Here is a 26,400-nt window from a genome sequence, read left to right on the forward strand (position 1 = left end):
GCTGTGATGATGTTGTTAATATGGATGTGATATATATGCAGATTAATTGCTTGTGAATCACTGGAATAAGATATTCCAAATGTATTATGAGGTATGGTCTTTATATACTTTAAATCAAGCTGTAAATTAGATACTCTAGTTTATAAAAGGGCCCACTGACACCATATTATTTAGCAGTCTCACAAATTACTACTCTTGACACCTCTTGGCTTACTAGGCCAAACAATCTGAGAGAATGAAAAACTGTAACTAGTTCTGGGTCACATTTTCTGTGTGAGATTATTTATGGACATTAAAAAAACATTGTCTACTTTTTTCTGTTGAGCTAAACCTGTGGTTTTGTCAATTGATGGGTGGATGTCCAGCGTGCAACTTGCCAAAAGTAAGTAATGTGTTAAAAAAGCCCTGCCCAATGTCAGTCTCATCTGCCATGTATCATATACAACCTCTCAAGAACCACACTGGCTGCCTAATTTGGAGAAGCACTAACATACATCCTTAATAGAGGAAAGCTTGAAAAAAATCATATGGCCAAAACCAATCATATGAGACGCTTGTCCAAGAATTAGACTTTTCACTTAAAGGCCTATGCCTGTAAAACTTTTGAACTAGGTAACACTCTTTACTCTATACTACATGTTCAAAGAATTTCCAAGCCTAGTCAAGCATCTTTCTCTTTGTCTTACAGGAGATAAAAAAATATGGAAACCAACCAGCAAGCATAAGACTACAAAATAAGAGTCATGCTCATAAACATTTGTTATAACAATGGTTATAAGATAAGCCATAAGTTTGTCTCTTTTGACAAACTGGTTTCTGTCTACAGATGTGATTTATATATTGTTCTTACCAAAGCCAGATCAAATGGTTCACAGCTGTTACATGGAAACATATTAAGCCTTTAAAACCTGTAGGGACATGTTAAGTAATGAGGCTGAGCATTCTTCATGAAATGCAGGTAAGTGAGAACAGTCCTCTGGCTCAAGAAGTCTGGGAGTCACTTTTGAGCAATACAGAGAGGCTTCTGCACATGGATCTGCCTCAGGTCCAGACCATGACTGTGGAATGTGCTTCCCAAGGAACAGAGTCCTACCACAAATCACATTTTGCTCTGTAAATAAAACTCATGCCTTTGATCTTGCTTTCCCGGACCTACATATTTAATTGTAAACAGAAAAACCTAATATGGCCCCAGAAATCTACTTGAGCAAGCTACTTCAGCATGAAACTCTCATCGAAGGAAAGGAGTGTGACAATAATCGTAGATATTTATTCTCTGTCTCAGCATCACTTCTAGAGCAACAGACCGAAAACCCATGCATAAATATATACAAACATATACTTACACACTCATGTACATGAAAGGTTCTAGTATCTTAAGCCCAAACTCTTTGGGCTTAAAGCTTTCTTACCAGCAGTGACTTACCTGACAATGAAAAACTTATCAGCCGCCGGCTTCCTTGTCCCTGGACTGAGTCTTCATTGGTGACGCTTTTAAAAATCTGCTGGGAGATAAAGAATTATGAGGAAGAGTAGTCTCCAACAACTCTTTAACAGAGAATTGCTTAGTAACTGTCTTTTTAACAGATTCTTAGTTAGTTTTACAACTAAGAATTAATTATATGACCAGAGATCAAAACCATGTTTTTATCTAGGTAATCATTTAACCATTAATGGCCTAAGTCATCCCGGCCTGGGAGCGTTCTCCTGAAAAACCAGAATGATGCAAAAATACTACTGTAATTTAAATATAGCAGTTCTTCCCCCAAAAAGGAGCTACTTATTAATCAGGAGATAAAAGTAGTACATAAGGATGGGGATGTGGCTATTACCTCTTGAAACAACTTCCATCTTTATAATATCTTATTACTCGTGTGGAAAATCTTATTCCAGAAAGTTTATTGTCTACCTTTGAGAAAAACTTCTGCGAGATTACTAGTACCCTGCAGAAAAAAACCTACTGTGAATTATGCTAACAATATGCATTGAGGGTGAGCTGGGGAAAAAAAAAAATCCAAAGATTACTCTTTGTACTCCACAGTTCAGTTTTTAATTTAATTCTTTGGTTCAGCAAGTTTATTGGTGAGCTTCTGTTGAGCAAATTAGGCCCCAAGCTGCCTTCTGGCTGTGATCAAAACTGAGAAGCAAGGACACCCATGAGCCAGTGCCTGGGGCATGAGGAGAAGCCCACCACCAGTAGTTTTTGTGTGGAGTCACAGGGCAGAGGACATGCCACCGAGTGTCAGACTCCAAGTTCAGCAGGGAGCTGGTGCTATGAATACTGCTTCCCACCGATTTTGGAGTCAAACCAAGTGCTGCTCTGCCCCCTGGAAGCAGTAGCTCCATGTCACTCTTGCCATTCAGCTTTCAGCCAAAAAAGAAAAACAGCATGAATGCAGTGAAGTTTTATTTATGCAGTGAAGTTCCAATTTCTGACGGGAAACAGTAACTGAAGTCCCACTCAGCTGTGACTCATTGCTCGGTATATTAAATATTGTGTAGTCAGGCTTAACTTAGAAAACAAGCTGCTCTCTTCCCCCAGATAGTGCAAAACCTGGGCAAGTGAGTACTTAGCACAGCTAGCAGGGATTAAACAACCACACATGGATGAGACCTAGATCGAAAATATATGGATTGAATTTAGACAGCCGTATAAAAGAATGGGTTCTGCTAGGCCTGCCTTTTAGTCATAATCACTTTGTTTCTTCCAGACTATCTAAATGGGATAAAGGTACTGAGTAGGGTGGGACTACAAATAAATTCCAGTGGAAGCATCCCTACTGGATCACAGCTAATTAGTTGCAATTGCACTATTGGCCTTCTCAGCAAAGTAGGTTTCAATATATTTATTGAAGCCACCCCTGATTTCTGGACAGAGACATATTTAAATCAGAATATATGTGACTATGGGAACTTTGTGACAAGAACTCAGCAACCTTTACCAGCCAAAGCTGTGATCCCATCAAGAAACAATGACATTTTCTGGTCAACATATATTTTTCATATTATGTCACTGCCTGATATAAATTACACACTAGGCTTTAATGCTTACTTTTATGGTCTTTTCATGATTTTGTCCAGGATAGTAATGAGGCCAACCAACCTAGATATGCACACATTTGCAAAAGGTATTTTTTCCTAGTCCTTCAACATTTTTCTGGTGTTTTATTTAGACCTGCCATGTATGTCATACATCATGCCAATATGAGTATTTCAGCTGACTACACTTTGAACAAACTGGGGTGGATCTGATGGGGTCCTGCAAACCTGTTCAAAACTTTAAAATATTTGCTATTAAATGACCCTTCAGGGGCCATATCCACATTAGTGAAACTATATTGAGACAGTAATAATAGTGTTGTCACAAATCTTGATAAAAAGCAAAGCATCCTCAGCATGGTCAAACTTGCACTAGCAAAGCTTGCCATTATAAAAGGGAAGTAATAACACATCCAGTCCCATAAGTGAAACAACAACAAAATAAATTTATTATCTCCTGAAGGGTCCATCTGTTCTGTGAAGCAGGTGCACCCCACAGCGCCCTGTCAAGTGCTCACCACTCAGCCATACAATCAGGGGTACTAAAAGCCAGCCCTGCTGTGCAAATGAGTTCCATCCTCAGTAGCTGACCCCTGCATAACTCTCTGAGATGCAGTACAACATCAGCATGCCAGCAGTTTTGAGAATGCCTAGCAATTAACCTTAGCAAAATGAAACATTTGATGGAAGCTTTTCTGATTTTCTTCCTGGCCAGGTGGATGAGAAAGGGAATGCACGGCAGAAAGGCTGAAGGAGAGAAGCTTTTGTCCTTTGGTTTGAGACCTGTGATGCACCATTAAAGGCTTTGTACAACTGAGCCTCCTGTGTAGCTCTACCATCACAAACTTGTGCTCCTCATTCTCCAGTGGTTTGAAGGCATTGCTCTGCCACTCTCCTCGCACCGAGACAGCATCTTTTCACCCTCGATGTGGATCCTTAGGCATGCCAGGGCACATGCCAGAGCAGGGTCAGAAGCAGGCAAAGAATAGGAAGCGTAATAGGAAGACCATGAACGTGATTATACTCTAATACTGGCATTTCAAGAAGTCAGAAGGAACAGCAAGGAAGTAAGGGAGAGAAATCTCCCAACATTAAGTCTGATTTTCTGAAAATAAGAAAAGCTATTTACTGCAGTTTAGATTTACTGTTTTCTAATGCAATACCAGACTGTCCCCAGTAATGAGGACAGGGCTGCACTTGACGTAGAGCAGGGCAAAAGAGGGTGAGTGGTCACCAGAGCTCATCAGCAGCCATACCAAATAGTTTCTTCTTCAAATAGTATTTTCTTTAGGGATGGGCACAGGTCACACTGTTCTTAGCCATTCATCATGAAGGAAATCCAGACTGATTTTAATGGCTGCAATATAATTACATTGTGAGTTTTGTCACTGTAAGTAAACCTTGAGTTTAGTCATCAGGAGGTAAAACCCTTTTATCTTCTCAACTGCCACTTAAAACATAGTTAGTTGACAGACAGACAACATTCATCTCATCACTTGACATCCTATGCGCTTGAAATCCTTCACATGAAATGGAACAAATGTGATTTTCTGTCAATAATTTCTGTGCTTTTTTATGCCCTTGAAGGAAGAGCTCAGTCTGAATTAGCTTGATATTTTTAGTTTATAATGCCATTTTTGCACATTGCACAACCCAGCCCAATTATTTTACAGGTCCTGCTGATACAAAACAGAAATAATACGTTTTTACTACACACTTCTGCTATATCTAGACATGGGACATGAGCTGCAACTTCAAGTCTAGCTGAATCTCTCTCCAAAAACCAAAGACTTCCTGAACTGGGATCAAACCTCCCTTTGATTTCTTTGAATGTAATTAGAGCCAGCATCATTGCCACTGATGTCAGCACATACTTTCAAACAGTTAGAGATGCATCGGTACTTCCTTTTAAATATTCTCCAGTAAACACACACTGTAAAATCCTCTGGTTTGAGATAGAGTTTCCCAATCTCTGAAGCAAGGCGAAAGATGACTACCAGCACCTGTGATGGCTAACTCTGAAACATGGGAAGGTAATAACTTGAGGCGAGACTGAAGCCTGTTGGGACTTGCTGACCTCAGGAAACAGTCCAGCTTTGGTAGTGCTTTTCATTTTTACAGTACAGAGAAAAAAGAAGACCAAAGGAGAAAACTGAAAGCTAAAAATAACAGTCTTGTCCTGGAATCACTTTTCCTTGTGAGTAGTTTCTGCAAATGCTAGAAGGAAGTTATGTGACCCTGAATGAGACAGGAGGCAGGTTTCACACTAGCAAACAGTGCCCTTGAGACTCCCTTTCTCTTTAGCCATGGTATGTGTTATGAAAAAAATAATCATCTTGAGAAATCCCAGAGTATTACAGTCCATCAGTTCTTACTGAGGCAAAATTCCAAGTGCACCACTAAAAATTTGTCTAAGCAGAAAGCCAGGAACAGAGACTTACAACTAATTTAAAATATCTCCTAAAATACCTTTCCCTTCACTAGTCTACCTAAATATTTGGAAGAGTAACAAGGACAATACTTTTGCTCCTGAAAATAAAGTGGCTTACAGAGCATCCTTAGAGTGCCTCTATTCAGCCTCCCTGTTGTTCTAGGTTATGAAGATGAATCAAATACTTTTGGACACAGGCATGGTGTGAATACAGGTCTGGAAGAAACTAATTGTTGTAACTGTGTTTACCTGGTGCAGTACTAAAAAATCTGCTTTTGGACACCACAGTGACCAGTAATAGTGCAGCATGCTGGTAAAACCTCCTTTGCAGCAATAAAATCCTTTTAGCATATTTTCTGTTGTGCAGCACAACTTAACTATTCTTAAAGTCCTGCTGATACAAAACAGGATAAATATGATTTATTACATGCATTCTACCACATGTAGACACATGCAGACACAGCTGACATATACAAGCACTTACTCCTTTTCCCACACACAGCACGGGAAAACACTCTTATGTCTTAGTGTTCTGTAGCACTCTTCCTCTCCAGAAGGAAGAGGATTTCTGTCCTCCACCAGAAGGAAGAGGATATTTTTGGCCACTGCACTCACATGAAGAGATTCAACAAAACTAAGTGAATGTTCTTTTCCCATAAGTAGAAGAAACATCAAGATTAAGTAATCTTACTCTTCACTGACAGCCAAAGCATTTTTGTATCAGTAGCTTCTGCTGCAAAAGAATGGTGACATTTAACTGATAGAAATTACCTCCCACAGGTCAGTATTTCTTCCGTTTAACCAGAGGAGTTACAGGGATATTAAAATCAGTGTTGCACTGCCTTTTTGCTTTCATTGACTTTATATCATGGTGAACATCATGGACATGACCTAATGCTCAATATAATCAAGATCCCACTTTACAAGATGCTAATTAAAACCTAGAGTATTTTACACTGATAGCACAGATTATAACTACAGTAACAGCTAACACAGATCAAACAGTCAGGTACTGTAAACTTGCAAAGCTCTAGCTGGGGCAATACTATCTATTCACAAGAGTTTTTCTTTTAAAAAGTAGATCTAAGGACAAATCAAAGTATTCAGAAGAGCTCACACTTCCAAGCAGTGCTATCCAGACCTATAATCAAGATTGAAATCTACAATGAAAGAAGACTGGAAGCCACAAACATAAAGCAGCAAAATACTTTCTGTTTGTACACACCGGCTCTGAGGATAAAAAGCAGTAGATTAGAGCACTGCAAAAAGGGAAGGGTACAACCTGTGCTTGATTCAAATCAAAAGTGAAAAATAGCGTCAATGTAGCCCCAAACTGTGCATCAGCAACAGAAAAGGTATTGCTAGATGTCAGAGCTAAAGATGTGCAAGACAGGCTGTCCAGTCACTGTCTGCACTAAGACCACTCAACTTGTCACCAGATTTAAAGCAAATTCAGTAAGGTTAACAGCCTTGATGATTTCAGTTTAAACCAGCTTGGAGCTTTTGTTTTAATAACCAGAGAGTACATGGCACAGGAGTCCAGAACAGTCCTCAAAAATTTATTCTCCCCTAACCTATTTATGTTGCCTTTTACTGTTGCACTCTTGACTGCACTGAATGCTTAACATTAGGTCAACTCTTCAAAACAAGTGGAAAAAGGCTTACATTTTCTACAGCTCAGCAGTGAAGCATCTTATCAACAGTAAGAGAATATCAGACATCATCCTGAGTTCACACTTCATATTCTACCATCTTCTTTAGATAGGGAATTCCTCAGTAGATCTGCAAACGGGTGAATATTCCCATTTCCTCCCAGGTGCTGAATTTAAAAATAAACTGTTTTGTAAAAAAACTGACTAAGCAAACGCAGACTAAGTGCTTCCTTTCACACTATTGCTTGGCTTTTTCAGTGAAGAAGCTGCTCTGGGATACAAGGGGCGAATTCTGAAAGGAACAAATGCGGATCTGAGCTCCCTGGCTGCCACTGGCAGAATTATTTCTATAATCCCAGGCACCACTTTGAAAATCTACCCCTAATTAGTGGCAGTGTTTCAGCTGCAAGCCCCACTCTGCTAACAGAATTATCCAGCTCTTGAATGCAATATATTCCACTTATGCTGTTAGCTTGTTAAGCCATTGTGCTGGCACAGTGGTATTTTTCTATCAGGTGCTTCCAAACAGCTGCCAGTTTCTCCAGCAGCAGCCTAACTCCTGCTGGGTGCCCTGCTGCCAGCTCCTGTTCCTGAAGGACTGTGACCACACACACACAGAGGCTTCCCCATGTGCCACAGTCAGCAGCATTCTAGCCTTGTAATACACCACCTTCTCAATGCCATTCCCCAATTAAGGGGAGAATTTGCCTTTTGTGGGTATATGACAATTGCCCTCTCTCTGCAGAACACAGCTTTTCACCACCCGGCAGCAGTGTTTATTGATTATTTTATTTATTCCCAGGAGACAGAAGTTATTCATTCCAAAGATTCTTGTCCTAGAAACCCCTTAAATAGGTAGCAAGGAATGAGTAAACCTTTTTCCACCAATGGAAAATGTTATGAATTCTTTCATAGATTCTAGACTACAAACTGTGGCAGCCAAACTAAAATACTGGGAAAAAAACTGCTGCTTAGTCAAGTGCATTAGTGACGTCCTCTAGCAGGAAACTATCAACAGACTTATGACAAGAGGACATCCAGTGAGAGCACCAAGAATTTTGAGTTTTCCATGTTGGCATGAAGCTATTTCATATGCCCCAGTCAATTCTATGTGTGTAGAATGCTCTTTCAGCATAACCAGAATCTCAAATAAGGATGTTAGGAGCAAACACTTCCAATTAAAACAAAATCAAGGACTGAGGTGAGAAATCAGTACTTCCCACAGAGTCCAGTATCTTTTTCTTCCAAAAATTTATTAATTCAGCTTTTTAATTGTTTCAACAGTTCTGCCTAATAAACTTCAGTTATCCTTCAGGAGCAGAGGAAAAGCTCTGATTAGAGATTCTGATCTTCCTTCACTCTTTGAAACTTGGATGTGGTAGGGTTTGGGTTGCTGTTTCTGGGTTGAGGGCTGGACGACATCTAAACAGCATATATTTCACTTATATCTATCAAACTTTGGGGAGAATCGTTTTCTGCAGTATATCCCACCAACTGCCCCCACACTGGCTCTGAGACTACAGACCATTTGGTGCCAGTGACCCTGTGAGCCTTAAGAAGTCTCTCTGCAAGTTTAAAGTGGTCCAGGGCATGACAGTATTTTACAGACTCAATGCTCAAAACAAACTCCAGTTTAGTTAGCAGGGAAGATGGCTCCTTGTGGTTGCTGAACAGCTTTGCTTAGCAGTATTACCACCAGTGTTACCAACATCCAGAAAAAAACTTCTAAGAAAATCTGGTGTTATGATCAGGTTTACACCAGGCAACTGCCTAATGCAGAACAGGACTGGCCCTGTAAATCTGACAGGTCCATACATAGACTATTAACGTGCTTAAGCATTCTGACAGCTTGTAAATATTATCCTCTCCGGAACACCTAAGCAATATCCTGCAAGCCACTGAAATAACTGGGAGGTTTGCCATTGACAGATGAAGAGGCCTATTGGACACTGATTGGATCATGTAATTTTGCATAAAATTTACCCCACAGACTTCAAACTTTTCATGAAAACACTACGCTTGTATGGAGCATTAAAAAATTGCTGCCAACACCTTTTCTCTCTGTCTATAAAATGATCGGAGTCACCAAAACATAGGGCATATTTAGTGGGAACACTGACACATCCAGTGATGTCTTTGGAAGGCAGGAAGCTATTATACAGCAGCTGCCTTCACTACAGCTTCAGAAACTCCTCTAACTCTTCTAATACGGTTTGGATGGGAGGAGTGCACAGATGAGTAATGCTGACACTTGAGGGAGAGAACCTTATCTTTCAGCTAAGCTGTGTTTGAAGAAGGGCTCAGAGCATTAGTCATGCTGTCAAAGCTCTGGACAAGGGAACCGAGTCAATGAACCTTTGCACCATAAAAGAGGCAGCATGGCAGTGAACAATGCCCATTCTTCTAAATGAATGCCTCAAATACCAGTTCAACTGTGAATACCATTATTTCCAGAAGTGAGTTAGAAAAGACACTTTATTTTCAACCTTGGGTCCTACTTTGGGCAGAAATGAGGCAACTGTAGATTTATAGTCTGAATTTAAAAGCAGAGAAATATCTGTGCTACAGATCAGATGTCCCTCAATATTGCTGAATTCCTAATAAAACATTTTGTTACAAAGAGCGTTTTTCAAGTTAGGATACCACAGAAAGGATAAACCTGAGGAAAAAAAGGTCTGCTTTTACAGTATCTACAATCACTTAGTTAATGCAGCCTCATTCACACTCAGTGTTTTTCCTTTCAGTAGATCCCTTAGACTCAGCAGAAACTGCTTATCTCACCTTGGCAAACCCACGGGTTTGATTTTTTGTTGTTTGATTGTTTTGCTATTTGTCTGATTTTGTGGTTCTATTTTAATCTTTCCTATTTAAAAATAGCCCTTGTTTCCCAACTGGCTTCTGCTGTCTACATCACTTGATGCTTTGTTTTTCCTAGGTTGCTGTTTTCTAGAGCAGCAGGCTTTAAAATGTCAACAGCCTTCTCCAGTGAAGTAGGCTTGTGGGAATACTGATTGTAATCAAACTGCCATAGAATAAACAGTGTTGGAAGAGATCTCCTGAAGTCACCTGACACTTCAGTCAAAAAGTACTCTAACTGAGAGCAGGTTACTCTGGGCCCTGTCCAGTCCAGTTTTGAGTATCTCTGAGGATGGAGATCCCCCAAGCTCTCTGGGCAACCCAGTCTAATGGTTGACTACTCTCTTGAGACAAAAGATATTCCTGAAGCCTAATCAGAATGTCTCATGCTGCAACTTGTGTCCATGACCCGCTATCATTTCAACATGTGCTGTGACTGGAGTCTGCCTCCTTCCCTACAATATTCCATTAAGTAGTTAAAGGAATCAGTAACATTTCACATAAAAATTCTCTTAGGACTGAATAAATAAAGCCAGCTCTACCTCTGCCACTCCTCATATGTAAAGTCCAATCTGAAGGATGAAGAAAACAGGGGTCAGGCTCATTCTGAAAATGAGTGGCAGGGCACTAAGCAAACCTGAGGTATAGGATGGACTTCGGGGAGAAGCAGCTCTTACAAAATCTGATATCCAGTAAGAAATGAATTCATTACAGCAATTTGGTCGCCACCAAAAGCCTTGTGAAGGATTTGGCTTGGTGCACACTGGACACAAGCCCTTGAACATAAAGTCATTGAATACAGTAAGAGGGGAAAGTGGTGTCAACTAAATCCAGCAGTGCTGTCATTTCAGGGAAATCACTAACTACAGCAAACCCACAAGCTAAGCCTGACATGGCCACAGCTCACCTCCACAGCAAGAGAGGAGATGTCTCACATGCCTGGTGCTCCTGCCAGCTCTGACCACCCCACTGTGAGGCTCACACAGGTAGTTATCAGCTACCTGTCCAACAGGAGGCCGAGTGGTCCTAAAGGCTGGTTTTGGTCAGCACTCAGCATGCTTTTCAGGCATGCTAGACCTCTCCTAATCCAGCAGCTCTTCAGAACCTTGAAAGGAAGAAGCCAAAAAAGGTGAAAGAAATTTACTAGAAAAGGAAAAACTGGAACAAGAAAAGAGGAAAAAAAGGCAAGGGTCTATAGAACAAAAGTGGAAAACAAAGGAGAAAGCAGTGAAGGATGCTATAATGAAAGCAAGAAATTAATTTCTAAAATTCCAGATCTTTACATCCTAAAAGAATTCCCTACCTCCCTTTCAGATACATCTCAAAATACCCAAGCCAAACACCAGAAAAATCCCAATACCCCAACAGTGATCACTACAGCTTTGTTAGAACTCAAACTTGACAGCAGGAGCTTTCAAACTTGACTAAGACAAAGGTAAGTAAGATCCTTTGGGGAAAAAATAAGAGAAATTAACAGGCTGCTTTAAAAAACAGGGTTTCTTGACAACACTTCCAGACTTCCTGGCACTTCCAGGTTTTCTGGTATTACATTTTAAATATTCCCACATAACTGACTCAGGGGTACAGTAATAGCCCTGGATTGTCCTTAAACATTTCACCTCTGAAATCACAGTCCTAGTACAGTTGCAGTCTGCCAGAAAAAAGTCACAAATGAGTTGGTATCTGAGATATAGTTCATTATGCATTTCGTGAACTGAAGTTAAACAATTACCCAGAGTTGGTTCAGTATTATGAGCAGTATGGGCTGTCCTTTGTTAAGAATATCAAGATGTGGTCTAATTAATGTGTTTTATACTTAGGTTCACCACAAAGTCCTACCACATAGGCATAAGGGCAAAAGATGCCTCAGTGTAAATGAAAATCAGACTCGTTGAGTTAAAAAGGGAAGTGTATAAGAACAATTTAGCTGCTTTCCATCAGACTTTACAGATGTAAGAATTTAAACCTCTTTTTGAAGTGGAGCTACTGAGTGGGGAGGTGCTGCATGCTTTCAGTAGATGGAAACAAGCTTGCCTGAGAACTCAGCTAGCTAGCCAGGGAAAAAGACACAGATATTTAATGGAAAAGGAAAACGTTTCTCAAGCCATTCAAGGATTAAAAATTAACAAAGGGTTCTCAATTCTATTAAAGAAATATACCTATGCATATCTGCTGGTAGATAACATACTGACCTACATCGATTTCCCCACGTATAAGAAAGCCTGAGAACAAAAGAGGTCCGAGTAATGGCTATAGGAAAAAAATATTTTTAAAAGTGTGCAGTATTATGTAACTTTATTCTATCAATACAACTATGTTAAGGGAACATGATTATCCTGTCAAGCTCCAAGAAATCAGGAAATGCAAACCTAAAAGATAACTGTGAAGCATAAATTCTGTCTCTTGATATTTAAATTTTAATGCTTCCTTCTTTTTTAGCTGTCTCCCACCATAACTTTTTCCCAATGCAACATTATAAATGTATTTTTGGATCACCCAGGTTTTGTGTGAAGTTAAGTACAGGCAATCCAAGATATACTCAACATACAGATAAAACAAAGGATAGCATGATCATGATAGGGCTTCCATGTATGTGCACATGGACATCCATGCACACTAAACTCAGGGCAGATACCTGCAGGAACTGGTGTCTCTTGGGATGTTGAAAAACCTTCTGGCTTTCAGTCACCACTCGCTCCTCTCTATCACCTACTTCGGCCATTTCTACTGAAACAACCTGCAAGTTATTGCAAGTTATCCACAAACATTCAAAATTACCTACAAATCCAGCAGTTATAAATGTGTGCAATTTCACCTCATAGTCATTTCTTCAGTCATGACTGCTGATTTTAGGTTATCTGAGGGTATGAGTTACTTCAGAAAAGATCCTAAGTGCTGGCTATTTTTATAAAGGATTATGCCTTGCAAAACTACAATAACGTTCTTCTCTCTAGATCTTTCTCTCTGCCCCTCTTCTTTCCAGGACTAAGGAAAGCAGTCAAGAAGACAAAAGAAAGATATTTCAAGAAAACTAAGTTATATTTCTCTATTACTCTGGCTGCTGGGAAGTCCTTGGTTACTGAAAATCCAATCAGGACTAAATTGCTGGCATCAATCAGCTGTAGAAGATATGAAACTTCACTGCAGAGCTACACACAGGTTCAGTGCAGGCTACAGATGTGTCTTTAACAAATTCTATGATCTCCTTCTTTCCCTCTTCATGTCTGGCTCTTTGTCTGGCTGCTGCTCTGATGTAAAGAAATCTACGCAGCGCTTGAAAACAGGCACGTTGGGACATGAGAGCTGCTGAAATTTGCTGAAATTTGCTGAGTGAGACACTGTGCACACAACTGCCCATCTCAGCTTAAGTTCACACCTTGGCTTGTATTCAGATACTTGTGATACAGATGTGAGGACACAAGAAGAGGTCTTGTACCTATCTCCCAGCTTTCTTTTCACTGTGTCAGCTTTCCAGCTGGCCACAGGGAACACAGCATCCTTTATCAAGAATATGTAATTCCTCTAAAACCTGTGTTACATTTGCGGGTGGTTCAGAGACTTTATAATCTGTACACCTATCCAAGATTTTATCAATATTCTCAACTATGCAGTAAAGCTTTGTAAAATTGTACTTTGCTTTTGCACAGCAAATTCACAACTTACATATTCAGCTTATTTCTCATCTGTGTGCCCTAAACATTTTCCTCTCATCTGAAAGCCTGCAGACTACAGCTCTGACTGCAACAGAGAGCACAGGCAGCTTGGTCAGAGCATCAGGAGACCTCAGACAGAAACCACAGCTAAGTCCCCATGCTCTTTTCTGAAAGAAAAGAAAATAAACAAAAAACTACAACCAAAACAACCACCAAAACCAATTTAACTCAACTTTGCATTAGACTCCAAAGCAGCTTGTCCACATGCCTTATAGAAGTAAGTAATTTAAAACAGCCACACAAAGAAACACAATGTAACCAACTTGCATCCAGCCTATATTTGTGCAGTAGCTCACCCAGGCTTTGAGAGAAGGACCAACTGAAACAGGCAGAAATATCTCCATTGCTTCTGGTTTCAGGTTACCGTAATCTACACCAATGGATTTAAAACCCATAGCCTTTGTTATCATCTCTCACTGCAGATTAGCCTTCCTCTTCCCTTTTCCCTTGGCAGTGTGTTTGAGACGCAGGAGTAAATTCTGTTAAACAAAAGATCATCTTCAAGAAATAAGATGAGCCTCTGACATCCTAACACTGTTTTACAAACAAGATATTTACATACAAGATATTTTAAAAAATAAAACCATAAGACAGCAATTCTGCTGTATTAACCACGTTTTCCTGATGCCCTATTTTTCTATTGTTACAGAAGTTATCATAAGAATTTTACAAAACAAGGTCTTTCACTCTCCCACCTCCATCTGCTTATTTTGCCTCATTCATTGCAAGTTCTTAAAGAGCCATTTGGGATTTTATCCATTGCTTTGGATAAGCAGTGAGTTCATGTTTTTCCCTGTACATCTTTTAAAATTTATTCAACATCTTAATAAGGCTTATCCACACAAACAGCTGTCTCTCAGCTAATATTTGCATTCCTTCTTCAACATGAGTAATTTCTTCTTTGTTCTGAACTAATCAGCACAGCTCAGTATGCCAGTTTCCTTGAATGGACATGTCAGTCAGAAACCTGACCACTGTGCTTTTCAGCATAGCTAATACTTACTATTAAGTCTTCTGCTTTGTCTCATCAGCTAATAGGAATTAATAACAGATTAAAGACTATGATAACAACTTGTGTTTGAGAATTTGTAACCTTTTTGGAAAACATTAATTCTTAGCACATACCCAAGAAGTAAAACCTTGCCACCCACATCTGAGGTGAAATATAAAGATGACCAGCAGCAGTGCTATATAACAAAGCAGAATAAGACATTAAAAAAAGGCAAAATTAGCTTGAAATTGCAGGTACTAAAGATGGGTCATCATTAAGAAATTAGAATCTGAACAATTAGAATTTGTACATTAAGTGAGACAGTCTTGAAAAAGTGTCAACACAATTTTAACAATAACCAGAACACAGGCTTCCTGTCTTGATGAAAGCACAATGTCCTTCCAGCAACATGACTGGAAATTATTTCCTGGGTGTCCTGGTTTCAGCCAGGGTAGAGTTAACTTCTCAGTAGCCATTAGAAGTACTGTGTTTTGGATTTGGAATGAGAATGGTATTAATAACACACTGATGTTTTGGCTTTTGCTAGGTTGTTTTTATCCCAAGTCAAGAACTTTTTTTTTTCTTTTCCTCATGCTGTTCCAGTGAGGAGGTTCACAAAAGAAACTGGGAGGAAGCACATCTGGGACAAATGACCCGAACTGTCCAAAGGGATATTCCAAGAGATTACCATGGAACATCATGCCCAGTATATAAACTGGGGGGAGTTACCAAGTAGGAAAGTTGATCTGGGCTTGGGAAAGGGGGTCTGGCATCAGTCAGCAAGAGGTGAGCGATTGTATTGTGCATCACCTGTTGTTATTATTATTATTATTAAACATTATTACTGTATTATAATTTATTTTCAATTATTAAACTGTTCTTATCTCAATGTCCAAGTTTAACTTTGATTCTCCTCCCCCTTCCATCGGGGTGGTGGGGAGGGGAGTAGGTTGAGTGATTTCATGGTGCTTTATTTACAGCTGAGCTTAAACTAGACAGTGAGTCATGGAGGCCAGCAGATACAAAAATTGGTACATCTCATCCCAGCTGATTCACATTGCTTAGCTAATTAACACCATTCCTGTGTCAAAGGTCTTCTACCCCAGAAGGAAGAATTAAAGCCTTTGACATTGTCTCCCACAGCATTCTCCTGGAGAAGCTGGTGGCCTGTGGCTTGGACAGGTGCACTCTATGCTGGGCTAAAAACTGGTTGGATGTCCGGGCCCAGAGAGTTGTGGTGAATGGAGCCACATCCAATTACTGCCTGGTCACTAGTGGGGTTATTGGGGCACATCCAATACACATGTTTAATATCTTTATTGATGATCTGGACAAGGGGATTGAGTGCCCCTCAGTTTGCAGATGACATTAAGTTAGGCAGAAGCACTGATCTGCTGGAGGGTAGGAAGGCTCTGCAGAACTATCTGGACAGGCTGGATTGATGGGTTGAGGCCAACTGCAAGAGGTTCAACACAGCCAAGTAAAAGGTGTAACAATTGGGTCACAACAACCCCAGACAGTGCCACAGGCTGGGGACAGCGTGGCTGCAAAGCTGCCTGGCAGAAAAGGACTTGGGGGTGCTGCTTGACAGCAGTGGAACACGAACAGCCAGTGTGTGCCCAGGTGGCCAAGCAGGCCAATGGCATCCTGGTCTGCATCAGCAATAGTGTGGCCAAGGAGGACCAGGGCTGTGATTGCCCCTCTCTATTGGGCTCTGGTGAAGCTGCATCTCAAGTCCTGTGTTCAGTTCTGGGTCCCTCATTTAAAGTAAGATATTGATGTGCTGGAGCTAGTCCAGAGAAAGGCAACAAATCTGGTGAAGGGTCTGGAATGCAAGTCCTCTAGGAGCAGCTGAGGGAGCTGAGGTTGTTTAGCCTGGAGAAAAGGAGGCTCAGTGGTGGCCTTACTGCTCTCTACAACAACCTGCAAGGAGGTTGTGGCAAGTGGGGCATAACCTCATGATGCAGCAGGAAAGGTTCAGGTTGGACATCAGGATGAATTTCTTCAAGGAAAGAGTTGTCAAGCATTGGAATGGGCTGCCCAGCTAGGTGGTGGAGTCACCATCCCTGAAGGTGTTCAAAACACAAGTGTACTTGGCACTTAGTGCTATGATCAGTCAGAGGTTGGAGTCAATGATCTTGGAGGTCTTTTCCAACCTAAACAATCCTATGATTCTATTCTATGATTCTATACCTAACTTGCAATTCTACACAAAAAATTAAGATTGTGCCAAGTATAAATAGTACTTCAACTAAATAATAGTCAAACACACACAAAAAAATGGGTAGAACACAATGTTCTCTTTTTAAATTCATTAGCAGGCTTCTAGTGCACTCAAAGAGATTTAAATAAATGTGTACAAAATTGGCAGTAACAAATCAAACTGGCAAATGCAGGGAAAAAGGGTAGAAAGAATCAAAGCAAATCTTTTTGCAGCTTCTGAACTAAAAAATACTGGAAAGCTGTGTCATGTAGTCTAAACTACCCCTGGTAATTTATGCGGTGCTCACCCACAATCAGATTCATGTCCTATCAACGGCGAGTAATTCCTAGAAGGGAGGAAGCAGGAGGTGCTCCCCAGGTCTAAATCCTTCTTTCCTTCCCCCTTCAAAAACTAAAATATCTGCCCTCAGACCCACTGTGTAATGTCAGGAACTGCATTATTTTTCATTAATCTGACCAGATGCAGGAGAGAGTATCTAAGAATGCAAAAGGCCAAAGCAAGGATCATTACACTAGTGCAGTGTGCTGAACAGCTGCTGATCTCTCCATAATTTACTAAACCACAGAAGGAAGCAATATGATGTGCAGATATTACTATGGATATTATGTGACCATAACAAGAGATATTCCAAAAGCAAGTGGCTGGGAAATATCAGGCTCTTATTGTACCCATTAACAAATAAATGACTTGTGTAATGGTCTTCTTGGTGTTGCTGAAATAAAATCACTCCAGTTGCCATCTGTCAATGCTTTTTATTTCTTCACTTCAACTCTGTGCTGTATTGCAAGTCTGCTAATTAAACCATTCTAAATCTACACTCAAAAGCTCAAAATTGGTGCAACTGACCTGCACAGACTAGGCTGAGATACCTGGGGATTGCTCAGCAGCTTCACAATTAGTGCTGCTCAGGTAGAGTCCATGAGAGGGCAAGAAATGGACAACAATATCATGGGGCCTGCAAATGGTAGCATTAACCTTGTTTTTTTTTCTGTCCTACTCTGCTTTAAATCTGCAGAACTTCACATTTGGACTACCACAATAGGTAAAAGTCTGATGGATGAACACTTACACAACTATTTTACTTAATTACAAGATGCCAGCTTTTTCACCTCTCTCCTCTTTAAATCCATTGCAGCTATGTCTACAGCAACACATCATGTGTGAAGCTACTAGGAATTTAAGCATGCCTGCAGTGGGTAAGAGAGGACTGAAGACAACAGTGTTAGGACCTCTACAACTTCCATTCCAGGTCATTCCACTCTTCAGTGCACTGAACAGGACACCTGCCCCAGGTGTATAGGCACACAGCCCTTCCCTGCTTCAAGCACCTGGTACTCTGCCAGGGATACATTTGATATAAAGCCTAGTTCCTCCATGCTCTACCTGGATTCACCACAGGATGCAAAAGGGCACTGGCTGCCAACGCAGCAGTATGTGCAGAGTTGCTGCTTGACACAATGCTCCATGGTGATTGTCCCATGGCAGCACGGCCAGTGCCTCCTCAGTGACAGGCACCACATTCCAGAGAGGCACAGGTCTCTGGGAGAGATCAGGGAGTGATCCCTGCTCACCTGCTGCTCTGCATCCCACATACACCATGCAAGAGGCTCTTCCCTTCTCTCCTAGATATGCACTTCTTGAAGATCTGTGTGAAATATGCAGATGGATTTGGGCAGAAAAAACACTGAGAAGTATTTTGGGAGCATTTGTTGCATAAAGTTTTTTCCAATCTATTCTGATTTTTTGATGCCAAGACTAATTTTAGGTACATGTGTTTGCAATTCCATTAAGACGATCAAATAACATGTCTTTCATATGGATGAATCAGGAAATTATGAAGACTGCAAATTAAATAACATTTACATATGCAAACAGCTGTGTGCTGGAAAGCAGAGACATTCCTCCTGGGGTGGAACAATAAAAACACACATACCTGCATATTGAGAGTTATGGGCTGCTGCTCAGGAAATCAATGTTCACAGAGAAAATTGTTTGTACCTCCCCTGCTCAATTTGTGCTTGTTAGATAATAAATTAGGAACTTACCTCTCAAAAAAGGTATAAATCTATGAATGAAAGGTAATAGGAGTTTCAACCACACCAAGCTGAAAAGTTGGTAACAAGATAGAGAAAAAAGCCACCAGAGCATGGACCTGGGTAATTTCTTACTTTAGCCACTGACACATCTGAAATCTGTTATAATGAAAATGCACGTTACCATACTTGCCAGTTCTATTCTGTTTTGAAAGATACTGCCAATTTGAAGGAAAATAATTAAACATTTTGTCTTGGTTTCCAGTAAAGTCAGTAGGGTTTCAGCACATGCTCCACACCTTTACTAAATTGGAACTGTAAAAGCAAGTATTATTAAACTGCACTTAGGAGAGACCTTCATCACAAATTAGTTTTCTTAATATTTAAAGAAAATCTCAACCATCTCTATTTAAAATGAGAGTAGGGAAACTAAAAAGAAGAAAAAGGCTATTATTTATAACACAGTGACTATAGTTATGCTGCAGTTGGAGGACCAATTACATCCTGGTTACGCTTTCCAACTCCACTAATTCATATAAATGAAGTGCTCGTTACGTGACAGGGTAATTGCAGTGTAAATACAATAGACTTTATATAACTGGATACTGAAAAAGAGTGTGTTACTAAGGTGGCAATAAGAATTAATTTGGACGTGTCATTAACCTTCAAATTCTTTGAATCAGTGATAATTAGGATATAGAAAAGCATAACCAAAAATGTAATTACACTGAACTAAGGGCTCAACTGTGCAAGTATTAAGAGGCTGCTCATGGGAGTAAGTATGCTTGAACATGAACTGAGTATGACCAAATCAGGCTGTAAAACACTACGGTGGGTTAATAATGAAACAACATGGAAGTGAAAAAAATTTAATGACACTTTTCAGATATAAGAAGTATGCTGAGGGTTGTTCTGGTATCAAAAATCATTCCCTTCTATTATGTAGCTAGTGGGGTCAAATTCTGCCAGGAAAGCCCCCCTTTCTCTCTGAATGCATGTTATCTGTAGCCACTGAAATGGCTGGTGTATGTATCCCTTTTCTAGAACTTTTCAAAGGAAGTATACAGTGAGTGCAGACAGGACTTTGGAACATGAAAGTGCTCGTGTTCCCTATGTACATCAAATCTTTGTTGATTCCCTTCTAAGAGGTACTACTAAACTTTCCTGTTTAAGTCACTAAGCTTCTGTGACTTCCTTACTCCAGACACCATAATGTTCTTTTGCACAATAACAACACTGCTCCTTGAATGCCTATGGAAAACCAAGGACATCCTGAACTGACTGTTCAAATGCTAGAACAACTCCCCAGTCAGTGTAATAATTTCTTTGAATTCAAAGACTTGTGTCTTTATGTTAGACTACTTCATGATGTTAGTGTACACTGGTGGCAATGCATGAGCAGATATGCAGGCAGGGTGTGGACAGTACTGCTGCTGTTGTGAAAGAAATCCTGCATCAGGGACAGCCCAAAATACTTCCAAGGTACTTCCAATGGACGAGAAACCCACACAGGTCACTTTTCCTTCCACAGTTTATGGATCAGCTCCTTTTTTTCAGAATTATTCACCTCAAATAGTTAATCAGGGAATCCACACTCTTTCAGCAACTGTTTCTTAGCATATATATTTTCTGCTAGGTGCCCTTTTACATTGGAAAGGGACCATATGGTGGCAGAGAGAACTTTGTATTTGACTGCTTCTTTCCAGCTGAGTGAATATTTCTAGTCATTTCCCCTTCTCATTTTGACTTGATTTTTTTTTCATTCCTGAATGACTTACCTTTGCAGGAGAGGGAGAGGCATACAGAACATTAGTTGTACTAACAATGTTGCTCCTTGCTTTGTATTGGAAGGCAGATGCAGCTGGGGGAACTCTGGCTACTTCACAGCTCAAGGTAAGGAAAGGGAATCCTCTTGGCTCACTTTTGACAAACAGTCACCTAAGCAAACCCATAGCTTCCAGAGAAGTGCTGCTTCCCTCCCTGTAAAGCTGAGCCTTTCAAGGTACACCGCTTACACTTGTTAAAGATGTACCTGGCTTGCATTCTTTGCTGTGATTAATTGCTGCAGCCTCATGTTGTGTTTTCCATAAACATTTTTTTAACCTCAATTGCTGAACAGTGCAGAAGCCACTAGTAGTTTCTGTTCCCTCTTTATTTGCTGTCTGTTGAAGTATAATTATACCTACACCCTCCAAATCAAACTTTTACATTTGTTTGAACAGTTTTAAAACTCACTAATCACAGAATCAGCTATGAAGTGAAAAAGAAGACACAGGTGAGATTTTCAAATCCAGCCTTCCAACAGAATGAGAGATACAGCTGCTTGTATGTGAACCCTCTCACAAAATGCAGTCCTGCAGCACATGCATGGAAATGAAGCAGAATCTTTCATTAGCAAACACTCCTCTGCAGCCCACGCTCTGACGTGACAGCACGTAATGCAAATATTTACAGCAGGAAGTCCTCAGGAATGATCAGTCACCACCGAATAGCAGCTGCTTATCAAGCAGTAATTCCTGCTGTGGGAAACCCAGCTGAGGCAGCACTTCCCCACAAACACAACACAGAGAGGGTCTCTTTCAATAATCAGCTCCAATTTACGCTGCTTTTCCCACAATGCTAAGTGTATCTGATGAGTCCCACCACGATCTGTGAGACAGAAACAGTGGCATGAAACCTCCAGAGGTTCAGTCAGCTGAGGTTCTTTGCATCTAATACACAGTGAGTGAATGCTCCCAATTTAGTAAAGACATTTGTCCTGAGGCTAAAGCATTGATTCTCCACTTACTGCCTTTTAATTGTGATGTAGCCAATTTATCTTTTTAGGCTATAAACTCTTGGCAAAAAAACCTCTTCTTTCTTCTGCATGCTGTTCTCATGCCAGTTTTATTTTACTACAAGAAAACCTTGTTCAGGTTGAATAATTTTTATATTAACAATATAACACTTCCCTCTTGCTAGAATTACTTGCTGTAACCTGTATTTCTTTCTACAACTCTGTCTGATGTAAAGTTGAATCAGTGGTGACAATATTATGAATAAATGAAGAATAACAAATACAGGAACATTCCAGAGGTTGTGAAAATGTTCTTTTCTACTGAGAAAACTGTTTGCTCATCCATGCCATGGTAATGTTTATGCTTTAGTAATATAAATTCCTGTGCACAAGCAACACTGCTTTCCACTAGTCCAGAAAAAAAGGAGCCAGCTGTCACCAGTGAGGGGGTCTCTGTTAGACCCCAAAACTGCCTGCTCCCAGGCAGTTCTTGGCAACAAGGTACACTTGCAAGCCTTGCCCAGATTCAAGCTTTTTGCTCTTTTGTGAAATCAGGCTTGCATGTACCTTATGAGCCAGCAGAGAAGAGAGACCGAGAAATGCTGTTGAGGAGATTCCATAGAATCTTTATTTCTTCTACAAAGGGGATCCTGTCCAGCAAATCCAATGGGTGGGGTTCTAAGGCGACTTTTTATAGGTTTTAAGGGTTTTGTATTTGAACCAATAAGCTACAGAATTCTATAACTAACCAATCTACAAAAGACTTTAGGGGAAAAGGAACCAATTATCTAAGAGAAAAATGGACGACTAAAATTACAGAACGATAACACAGGGGTCTACAGGGAGGCAAGAGGCTTCTTGGTATTAGTCACTCTAAGTAAACAATTTCTTATCTAAGGTATTGTTTTCCATGGGGCCCTATCTTGGGAGCTTGCCTTTTCAGAGATGGTTTCTGCTCCCTCTACAGCCAGCCTGGATGTTCCTTTTCTTTTTTTCCCACAATTGCAGGTGCTCTTTTTTAATGTCAACACCCCCAGGCCTATCTGCCACCCCAAATTCACATTTAAGCTTCTGCCATGTATGAACTGGCCGAAGTGCACAGCCCCTCATTCCCAGATATTCAAGCTTGATGATTCACAGGCAATAAAATGTGACAGGACTTTTCACCAACAAACGAACTGCAGGGCATCATAATCAGCAGGCAAGGCAGCTCTAATAACTGGGTTACAGCGTAAGGAGATAAACTCAAATGGAGCAGAACATTTGTAAGACAAGAAATGTGAGATGCTATTCAGCCTAAAGCACCACTGGTGCTATACAAAGACATCCAACTTACACAGCTTTTTTTCCCCTTTGGAAGCAAGATTCCTTTCAACTGCCAGTTAAAGATGGTCTGAGCAGAAAGGGAAAAAGAATGGCAACAGCTTACAGCCCCTAGCATGACTACTTCCAGCTTCTTTTCCCTTTTCAGTTGCAGCAAACTGCAGTCAGACAGATAATGGAGGGGTTTTTTTTGTTGTTGTTGTTTTAAGTTGTGATGTTAGGATAATGCTGGTAATCAGTGTTTTCAGACTCGTTGACAGGACACATACCAAGCAGCCAATATCCCAGCTGCTGCCCCGATGCAGAAGCTGCCACGTGCTTGGAGGCTTGGACAGAACCCACTTGGCTCTGGCATCAGCTGCAGATGAGTTAGTGCTAGCAGTAAAAACACTGTCCCCCCAGAAGGTCACTTGTCCCTAAATGCTGCTTCTCAAAGGACACCTGCCCTGGACCTTTTCCTAAGCTGTGCTAAACAAAAAGGTTTGCTTTTGTCAAAAACACAAAGCCTCCTTCCTTCTGTCCCTCTTCTGACAACCTAAGAATCAGTGAATTTATGACGCTGTTACTACAATGGCAAAACTCTCTTTGGTTTCAAAAAACTTCAGCTTCAACACTACAGTAGGATCCCTAATGAGAGAATCTCCCTGTAAAGCTATTTCTTCTAACACACTTAGGTCCATCAGCCACTGCTGAAACTCCTACTGGCTGCAATAGAAGGCAAATTTCTAAGCACACACCACAGGATGGCTTTTTTCAGCAGAAAGGATGTGCAGGAAGCTGTCCTGGGATCTGAAGAAAGCTTCCTCTGAGCAGCAGAGGCTCTCTCTGCACTGAGACCACAGCACTTAGAAGACCACAGCTTTTGTTGGTACTGTAAGAAATGCCATGGCTGGCACCCTGCAGCAGTGCTCTGAACCATTGGAGCAATAAAAACAACGGAGGAATTTTATGCATCCCCTTCCATCAAGAAGGGCCCCACGTGTCAAGTCTCACTAGGGTAAGAAGTGTCAGGGACCTCAGATGAGCTACAGGCATGATACTAGACTGTCACAACCCTTAACTGATAGAAAATAGTGAAATCACAGTCAAAGGTGAGTTTTTGCAGTTCTAGAGATAAGGTCTGCACTTTGCATGGTAATATCTAACCCCCAGCAGAAGCTAGTGCAGAGGCCCACAAGAACCAAGAAAAGAGTAGGGCTGGGCAGATCCCTTGTTATCCCCTTTCCCACCCGTGCAGTGGGAGTAACACCACTTGCCAATGGTACAGGATGCTCTAAAACATTTCAAATACTTCAGTAATAAAGGCTGGACGTGCACTGCAGAGAGACAGATGGAGAAAGAATATCTGATGGTGTCAGCTGGGACTGGAATTTAGAGGATCACACTCAGCTGAAAGCCTTCACACAGGCATGAGTTGGCCCAGTATTTTTCTCCAAACTGTGAAGGAGTTTTCGAATCTACGGCACTTTTTCCTCCTCTTGTACTCATACAGAAGGGTTTATCCAAGTTCATAATCTTTGCTGCCATTCCCTTCTTTTGTTGTCTTCACTTAGAATTTGCCTTAAAATGCACCAACAAAATCATGCAGCAAAACAAGGAAGAAGAAAACAACAGACAAAAAGATGCTGTACCTACAACACTCTCTGGTCTGCAAAAAACCCACATAGGCTATTTTGAAACCCAGGAAGGCAGGAAAAATTAGAAGATTACAGAAAAAGAATGCTATTTCCAAGGACACTGGTTGTGTCCTCAAACAGAAAACCACTATCTGATACTACTTTTTGGTTTTTAGTTGTGTACTAAAGTATAATGTATATATGTATAGTGTATATATATATATATATATATATATATATATAGTATATATATGTTAAGTATATTTAACTAAAGGTCATAACAGGAAGTCCTCACCTGATTTCTATGAAGACCATGAGTATTGCATGAAGAGGATTTTCTTTTAAACACAAGTCCTGCCTCAGCTGAAAGTGAATGGCTGTTTATTTCCCATAATACATAAATATGTATGTAAAGGTCTCAGCTAAAGAACTTGGAGAGATTGCCTATTTGCAAATTGCAAAGGCACAGGTCCTCAGACATTCTTCTACTAATTTAATACATACTGCTGATACTTAATAAAAGAATAACCCTTCCATACTAGACCTGAAAAATTTGTGCAGTTGGCTCCAGCTCAGGTCTAAGACATGGATGGGAATAATGCAAAAACAAATTCTAATCTCTCAGCCTACTGCTATTTATTGCCTTGGTTGGCTGGCTTACGTTTCAGAGAAGAGAGGGACTAAATCAATGACAGATGTTATCCCAGCAAATTACAACAACTGGGAAATCGGCAAGAAGTCCTGAGGCAACAAGATGTGAGTCACTACAGGCTAAAAAGAACTTTTCAGAATTCCTCAGAATAAAGATATCCAAGGCCACATCCTAATATTCTTCTGAAGACAGCTGAAGGAAACTCTCCAGGCACTAAAACAGATGAATGGCTTCACCCTGAGCACGTCAGAAAGGTGCAACAAGATATGAATGCCTTTTAGTCCTAAAGGATGTGCCAGCAGCCCCTGCCCAGCATCTAGTTTGCAGCTATATTGTGCATCAAAAGAAGGCAAAGAGAAACCACTAAAAGTCTTTTCATGGCTCAAGGGTGAAAAAATGAATCCTTTCTGGCTCTGGTGGAATCAGATGCAGCCAACACACAGCATGGGAGACTTTTCAGCCTTTCTAGAAATATTAACTTTGGACTAGGAAAAAAAAAGCCAATCAAAAACCCTCACAAAAAAAAGCAACAACAAAAGAAACAAAAACAAATACCACCAAAAAAAAAGGCTAAAAAATCAAGCTTCAGTGATGTCCACTGAAACCTACATATACCCACAGGTAAGACAGTTCTTTTCTGTTCTTTTTCTGAACCCATCATCCAGACTAAACAATATCTGAACCAGTCTTTTTCTTATGCTGGTTGGAATACAACTCCTCAGCTCATGCAGGTCTCTGCCAAACTTGGCAGGCAGTGAAACACTGTCAGCAAGGTCAGACAAGCTTTGGAGGTCATCAAGTCTCTTTGTGGGCTTTTAAAAGGAATTTCATTCTCAAGGTGATAAAATTTCCCAATACCAGAGAAGATATATAGCTTTTTAGAGCTATCTAAGCCACAGAGCTTTGCTAAGCTCTAGCAAATCAAAATTGCTCTTAGCGAAGCCTCAAGCTGTCAAAAATGTTGTTCGGTCCTTTGATAGATCAGGTGCTGAGTGCCCACTTTTTATCACTGATGGGGACATGCCACAGTGTGCTTCTTCCTGGAACTCAAAGACACTGCTATGAAAAGGCTCATTTTGAAAAAAGCACTTTAA

At 40.5% G+C, this 26,400-nt stretch overlaps 1 protein-coding gene across 8 annotated transcripts in view; it reads right to left on the bottom strand.

The window, feature by feature from the left end:
- Positions 1-26,400, bottom strand: part of HECW1 (HECT, C2 and WW domain containing E3 ubiquitin protein ligase 1) — a 253,483-nt gene that overhangs the window by 93,757 nt on the left and 133,326 nt on the right. For 5 of the 8 annotated variants that reach the window (XM_088167564.1, XM_088167554.1, XM_088167583.1 and 2 more), the window contains one exon: positions 1,427-1,505. In XM_088167564.1, coding sequence (XP_088023690.1) covers positions 1,427-1,505 — 79 coding nt within the window. The remainder of the gene's footprint in view (positions 1-1,426; positions 1,506-26,400) is intronic. The other 3 variants (XM_088167559.1, XM_088167594.1, XM_088167571.1) reach the window with 1 other exon arrangement.

Source organism: Sturnus vulgaris, chromosome 1 (genome assembly GCF_052056855.1).
Source record: "Sturnus vulgaris isolate bStuVul1 chromosome 1, bStuVul1.hap1, whole genome shotgun sequence".
Lineage (NCBI taxonomy): Eukaryota > Metazoa > Chordata > Aves > Passeriformes > Sturnidae > Sturnus > Sturnus vulgaris.